This window comes from Hordeum vulgare, chromosome 6H, assembly GCF_904849725.1.
Source record: "Hordeum vulgare subsp. vulgare chromosome 6H, MorexV3_pseudomolecules_assembly, whole genome shotgun sequence".
NCBI lineage: Eukaryota > Viridiplantae > Streptophyta > Magnoliopsida > Poales > Poaceae > Hordeum > Hordeum vulgare.
Window position 1 is genome coordinate 430,796,356 of NC_058523.1, and position 7,700 is coordinate 430,804,055.

General features: G+C 47.1%; 1 protein-coding gene across 1 annotated transcript; it reads right to left on the reverse strand.

The window, feature by feature from the left end:
• Positions 1-282: 282 nt before the first annotated feature.
• Positions 283-3,036, reverse strand: LOC123402128. Its single transcript, XM_045096009.1, has 7 exons — positions 2,679-3,036; positions 1,942-2,527; positions 1,673-1,801; positions 1,512-1,583; positions 1,342-1,407; positions 797-835; positions 283-694 (listed from the first exon to the last, which is right to left on the reverse strand). The coding sequence occupies exons 1-7, from the start codon at positions 2,984-2,986 to the stop codon at positions 512-514; spliced, it is 1,383 nt and encodes a 460-aa protein (XP_044951944.1). The 5' UTR covers positions 2,987-3,036; the 3' UTR covers positions 283-511.
• Positions 3,037-7,700: the final 4,664 nt, after the last annotated feature.

Here is a 7,700-nt window from a genome sequence, read left to right on the forward strand (position 1 = left end):
TTAAACTTTTAGTTGAATGATGTTTGTGATTTATATTATATGCCATGTCTTTGTTTTGTGATTACGTGGAATTTATTTTGTGTCTAAATTGCAAGAAATGTGAGGCGTCGGCTGTTAGCGCGCGCTGCATTTTAGCGCGCTGCTGGAGCTGCACAGGAGCCAGCGTTGTGCATCGCGCCAAATCTGAGGATAGGCACGCTGTAAATCAGTTTTTTAGGCGTCGGGCCAAGCGCGTGTTGGAGATGCTCTAAGTAACTACAAATGTCAGCAACTCATACCATGTCTGTAATTGAGAAGTTGTTACTCGTTATAGATGAACAAACTTAATTAGAAGCGCAAAGCGAACGAATTATAACCTAAGCAATACAGGCACCACAAGCAGGCCGATCATCAGCTGGCGTAGTAGCACATCCTACATAACTTGGAACGATCAAGCTCCGGGCTGGCACGGCGCAGAGCTACTGATAAGGATTTTGCATGCAGCGCAGTCAGTTAGGCTAGGCAGGCCCCATCACCTGTACAGGCAACCCCTGTACGCCGGCGTCCAGTAGTCCATCGCGTTACCGTCCCGGTACACCTCAGGAGTCCACGAGACAGGCACCAAGCAAAGCCCTCTCTCCCTCAGGTCATGCTCGCCCTCCCCCTTGCTCGCCTCCGCACGATCTCCCCAAGGAAGAAGGTTGTTGCAGTTACCCTGAAACAGCGACGGCCGGTACAGACGATGGTTAGTTACGTCCTCGTATATTATTGGGATTGTATTTTGCAAAAGAATGGATTTTGCAGCATTTGTTTGTACCTTGTTCCTGCTCGCGTTCGTGTACGGCTCGCTCAGCAGCTGCGCACAGAGTAACAAAGCAGGCTAATCAGCATAGCTCGACTCAGAAAGGTGCACTACTCTCTCTATGATGGGATGGCGACATGTGTGTGTGCGTGCACTGTCCTTATCTCATGTTTCTGGTGGTGTGTGAGACAGGACAAGTTGAGACATTCTTTATGTGGTCTCTCGGGTATATTTATGCATGACTAGGAAGTCCACCGAGATAAAGGGAAGCGCAACAAGTCAATATCATATGTGAAGTGGAACCAGCTAAACAGTCATTGCGACGATGATTCATTGCATCTCGGGAGGATACCAGGCCACGGGCCGTGTTTCGTGTGTGCGTATACGTTTATCGTCTGGACTACACTTTCTTTTTACTAGGAATGTCGGGGTGGGGGTGCAGGAATCTTATGCTTTTCCGGAAGCTTTTGTGGCTAGGTCAAATTATACACAGAGAGCATATTATGCATGCATGGAGGGATTTTTGAAAGAATGAGAGGATTCTGCAATGGTTTATTTACCTGTACTTGCTCGTGCAGAAACTTGATATACTTGATCGTTTCAAACAGCACAGATGCCGTGTCTGTCTGCTCATATGCGCAGTTGACGCGGAGAGTTAGTTAGACTAGAATGTTAGTAGTTTCAGAAGTGGTGCCATGTGAAAAAAAAACTTGTGTATGTGTGTACCTACCTTCCCAAACGGCGAAACGATTTGCTGCAGTGCTGTGATCTTCTCCCCGAGCTTCACCTTAGGAACTGGTTGCTGCATTCGGTAGCCCAATGAGCCCCTCTCAAAGATGCTAATTGAATGGTTTGCGTTCAAATAATTAACTTCCTTTTTTCTGTTACTACCTTAGGTGGTGATGCCGTGGATGCCTCTTGCTTGGACTTCTTGACAGTGCTTTCCCGCCTTTCCTCGGATGTTCGCTTCTTACGATCAGTCGTTGCCGGCTGTCCACTGCCGCTGCTACTACTCCTTGCCTGAATGAACGACATGCCACAATCCAAATCCATTAACCAATTTACATATTGCACATGAACAGCTGCCACTAGTTAGTGTAGTAATTGTTTCATTGGCAAGCCATTGTATCGAATGCAATGGATGTGCAAAGCATACTTACGGGCACGATCTCTTGCTCTTGCCTGCTGCTGCCAGATCTGTCGGCGGATCTCATGTACGGTGGCGCCAACGTCGATTCCTTGGCTGGTTTGTAGCCACCGAGAGAGCCGAAATCCGGTAGACTCCTCAAGCTAAAAGGACCGGCAGCCTCCATTGGTCGGTCCTCTTGGCAAATCTTGTCAAGTGCGCCCAAGCCTGAATAATCCAGGCTAGCGTGCATGGCGGCACTAGGACGAGTACTTATTTGCTGCAGAAAGGAGGCCATGGGGTTCCCATGTTCTTGATGCTGGTGGTTGACGCCTTCCTTCCTCGGATGGTGGTGGTCCTCGGCGTATGGTATGCAGCTTATCATGTTCATCCCCTGGGCCTCGAGCGCAGCATTAGAACCGCTCCCCATGAACAACGGCGAGGCAGCAACCTCGTACTTGATCGGAGAAACGTCAGAGCCTGCCTCGAACCGGGCCGCCAGGGCGGCTGGTGCTGTAGCATAGCGGCCGGCCGGGACGTCCTCGAACATCTCCTGTGTCACGTTCTTCGACGCGAGCAGGTCCAGGAAGTTCTCCCTGTAGCCGGTATTGTCATTGCTTCTGAAAACAGAAAACATATTTAACTTGGGATGACCATGGATCCACAATCCATATCAAGCATTCAATCGACTTTTTTTTCGATAAAGAAGCATTCAATCGACTTATCGGGATTTCTTAGGACTTAGGGCATGCATGTAATTTAGGTACTCACAGTTCGTTGTGGCTCCAAGCGTGGCCGTGGACGTGCTCGCCGACCGGCAGCCTCATGTCGTCCGCGCCTGCCACCGAGTCAGCGGCGAAGGTCGAGCCGTCGAGGAGAGCCGCCGTGGACGGCCCGGTGTACGGGCTCCAGGAGGGGGAAGGCTGCAAGGCCGCATGCGCCTGGTGATACTCCCACATGATGGCCGCCGGCGAAGCTGCGGAGGATGTGCTGGCAGCCAAGTCCGGAAGGTCGGTTGCGTCCTGCTGCTGGCGGGGCATGAAATACTGGAGGTGCACCTCGCCTGCGTGCAGATGCATAGCATGCGTGGATCGAACAAGGCGCAGTGGACAAAGTGGAGAGGACCAAAGTTGCTGTGGGGGCCTATTTGTAGCCGCAGGCGCTTGGAAGCTCTTCCGGCGAGGTTTTTGAGGAGGATATGCATACGTTGCCATGACGAAAGCATGCGGGAAGACATCATTGAGAATTTTGTCTCTTTTCTTTCTCTTAAATATACTCCCTCGTTTCTAAATGTAAGTTTGTTTAAAATCATTAGAGGATTACATACAGATGTGTATAAACATATTTTAAACTGTAAGTTTATTCACGTTGCTCCACATCTAGTCATTTAGTAAAATCCTTAAAAACATTATTTAAAAGCGGAGGGAGTACTACATACTATATGCATGCGGATCGGAGCAGCCATGCTCTAAAAGTTTCAGTAAGAAGACTGTCATCAAACAGACAGCTAGTATGATTCCGCGCCTTTTAAGAACTGTTTATTGAAATCTTGGTGAAGCAAGGGCTAGCTACGTGTAGCTAGGCATTACATTATCCTACAGTACTTTGAAGTTTCTTGCAGTTTAGCTTCTTCAAAAAGGTGAAGTACCTACCAGTATATCAGGGGCTGCATTTCAATTAAAAACTCGCTAGAGCCTAGAGGTTTCTCACTTTATCGTCTCACCAACCATATAAGTGCTCGTAGGCTAATTCAAATTCGTTTATTTATGGAAAAGATGCCTTTTTAGGGAAGCCGTAGGTAAATTATCCATTGCAAAATTTATCTATCGATATATACTAAAAGCATAAGACAAAAGAAATAGAGATGTGCTACAAATTGTACTCCGTTCCCACCCGTCCACTCATCCAAAAGGAAAAGAACTGATTGTTTCTTATATTTGGAGAGAATGTTGACATGTCATTGATTAATGAACGTCACTACAAAGTTCATTCCGGATACAATCCTAGGGATCACACCACGACGAAACTAGTTACATGATCACTAGTAGAAAACGGGCCTTTGGCTTGGATTCTTTAGTCCCGGCCTGCCTCTGGGCCGGGACTAAAGGCCCGGTCACGTCGCCCCAATTCTCATATCCTCCCTCGAGGCTTTAGTCCCGGCCCGTAAGGAGCCTTTAGTCCCGGTTCGTGTCCCAAGCCGGGACTAAAGGGCTACGCGGTGGGCAGCCCGCATGTGCGCCACCTTTAGTCCCGGTTTGTGTCTCAAACCGGGACTAAAGTCCTCTGCCTATATATAGCACAACCCCCCTCTCCCCTCTTCGTTGCATTTTTCTTGGATGAAGGATTGTGGGTGGGTGCTTGCTCTCCACTTTTTTGATGCACTAGAGGTGTTTGTTGAAATGTGTGTTAGAGCGATGCCGCTTCAGTTCACCGAACACAACTACGATATGAGATGCCCGAGCCACGCTTAAAGCTCTTCCTCTTTATTTCTACTTATTCTAAAAGGTTAGAAACTATATTTCCTCGTTTAGACCGTGCGGTACTAATTTTTAGGATCGTGATTGTATTTGATATACTGTCGTATAACGCAGAGATGAGCCATCCATGGATGTACGGTGATCGACGCACAACCGCTTACAGAGAAGGTGTGCATTCTTTTCGAGATGCAGCCGATGCGAACAAGCATGGTGGTGGCTATATGTTTTGTCCATGTGTTGAATGTCGGAATGAGAAGGATTACACTTCCTCAAGAGTCATTCAGAGCCACCTGCTTCAGTCCGGTTTTATGTCGGGCTATAATGTTTGAATCAAGCACGGAGAAAGAGGGGTTATGATGGAAGACGACGATGAAGTAGAAGAGAACGATGATGACAACTACCGATCTATGTTCCCTGAGTATGCTGATACCGCAATGGAAGACAATGAAGAAGAAGATCAGGATGAAGAACGGGAACCAGATGAGCCCGCTGATGATCTTGGCCGGGTCATTTCTGATGCACGGCGAGGTTGCGACACAGAAAAGGAGAGGTTGCAGTTCGAGCAGATGTTACAGGACCACAACAAATTGTTGTACCCAACTTGTGAAGATGGCCAGAAGAAGCTGGGTAGCACACTGGAATTGCTGAAGTGGAAGGCAGAGACCGGTGTGACTGACTCGTCATTCGAAAAGTTGCTGGTACTGATGAAGAAGATGCTTCCAAGAAAGAACGAATTGCCCGCCAGCACGTACGAAGCAAAGAAGCTTGTCTGCCCTCTAGGATTAGACGTGCAGAAGATACATGCATGCCCTAATGACTGCATCCTCTACCGCGGTGAGAAGTACGAGAATATGGATAAATGCCCGGTATGCACTGCATTGCGGTATAAGATCAGAAAAGATGACCCTGGTGATATTGAGGGCGAGCCACCAAGGAAGAGGGTTCCTGCAAAGGTGATGTGGTATGCTCCTATAATACCACGGTTGGAACGTCTGTTCAGAAATAAAGATCATGCGAAGTTGTTGCGATGGCACATGGAAGATCGTATGAAAGACGATAAGTTGAGGCACACTGCTGATGGTCGGCAATGGAGAAAAACGAGAGAGAGTTCCCGAGATTTGCAGCTGACGCAAGGAACTTATGGTTAGGTCTGAGTACAGATGGCATGAATCCTTTTGGGGAGCAGAGTTGCAGTCACAGCACCTGGCCTGTTACTCTATGTATCTACAACCTTCCTCCTTGGTTGTGCATGAAGCGGAAGTTCATTATGATGCCAGTTCTTATACAAGGTCCAAAGCAACCCGGCAATGATATTGATGTGTACCTAAGGCCATTAGTTGATGAACTTTTACAGCTATGGGCCGAACCAGGTGTACGTGTGTGGGACGAGCACAAACAAGAGGAATTTGACCTTCGAGCGTTGCTTTTCGTAACCATCAATGATTGGCCTGCTCTTAGTAACATTTCAGGACAGTCAAACAAGGGATACAATGCATGCACGCACTGTTTGGATCAGACAGAAAGTATATATATCGACAACTGTAGGAAGAATGTGTATTCGTACAATCGTTGTTTTCTTCCGCCCAAGCATCCCTTAAGGAAAAAAGGCAAGCATTTCAATGGCAAGGCAGAACCCCGGGGGAAGCCTGTCATCCGTACTGGTGCTGAAGTATTTGATATGGTCAAAGATATAAAAGTAATCTTTGGAAAGGGTCCTGGCAGCCAACCTGTTCCTAACGGCCCTGATAAGCGCGTACCCATATGGAAGAAGAAATCTATATTTTGGGAGCTACCCTACTAGGAAGTCCATGAGGTCCGCTCGGCAATCGACGTGATGCACCTGACGAAGAATCTCTGCGTGAATATTCTAGGCTTCCTGGGCTTGTATGGGAAGTCAAAAGATACACCGGAAGCATGGGAGGACCAGGAACGTCATAAAGGAAGAGATGGCATGCATCCAGGGCAGTTTCAAGGGCGTGCCAGCTACGCTCTGACTAATGAAGAGAAGGAAATCTTCTTTGAAGTCCTTTTCAGTATCAAGGTCCCGACTGGCTTCTCGTCGAATATAAAGGGAATCGTAAATATGAAAGACAAAAAATTCCAAAACCTAAAGTCTCATGACTTCCACGTGCTTATGACGCAATTGCTTCCGGTTACATTGAGGGAAATTCTACCGAAAAATGTTCGCCTGGCAATTGTGAAGGTATGTGCATTCCTCAATGCAATTTCTCAGAAGGTAATCGATCGAGAAAGTCTATCAGGGTTACAGATTGATGTGGTCCAATGTCTGGTCAGCTTTGAGTTGTTGTTCCCGCCATCCTTCTTCAATATAATGACACACCTCCTAGTTTACCTAGTCGAAGAGATTAGAATTCTCGGTCCTGTGTTTCTACACAATATGTTCCCCTTCGATAGGTTCATGGGAGTCTTAAAGAAATATGTTCGTAACCGTGCTAGGCCAGAAGGAAGCATCTCAAGGGCTATGGAACAGAGGAGGTCATTGAGTTTTGTGTGGACTTTCTTCCTGACCTTAAGCCGATTGGTGTTCCTGAATCTCGGTATGAGGGTAGGCTGACAGGAAAAGGCACACGAGGAAGGAAAGCAAAAGTATGTATGGACGGGCATTCTTTCTCTCAAGCACACTACACAGTTCTACACAATTCCACCGTGGTGGCTCCGTATATCGTGAGACACAAGAATATTCTACGCTCCGAAAACCCGGGGAAGGCCGACTCTTGGATTAAAGGGGAACACGAGAATACTTTCGGCAGTTGGTTGCAGACACATCTCATGAATGACGACACCGTTGGAGATGAGCTGTACTGTTTGGCCAGGCCACCATCTTCGACTATAAGTACTTTCCAAGGGTATGAGATAAATGGGAATACATTTTACACGGTTGCCCAAGATAAAAAGAGCACCAACCAAAATAGTGGTGTCTGCTTTGATGCATCAGACGAGAATGGGCACTGTTTGGAAATATATTAATGGTACATAGAGGAGATATGGGAACTTGACTATGGACCTACTTTTATGATCCCTTTATTTCGGTGCAAATGGGTGAAGCTGACAGGAGGCGGGTTAGTTGTAGACAAAAAGTACGGCATGACAACAGTGGATCTTAACAATCTTGCGTACATGGACGAACCATTTGTCCTAGCCAATGATGTCGCTCAGGTTTTCTATGTGAAGGACATGTCTACATTAACGAGAAAAAGAAATCAGCAAAAGAAGATATCATCCGATGAGCCAAAATGCCACATAGTTCTTTCAAGGAAAAGAAACATCGTGGGAGTAGATGACAAGACAGACATGT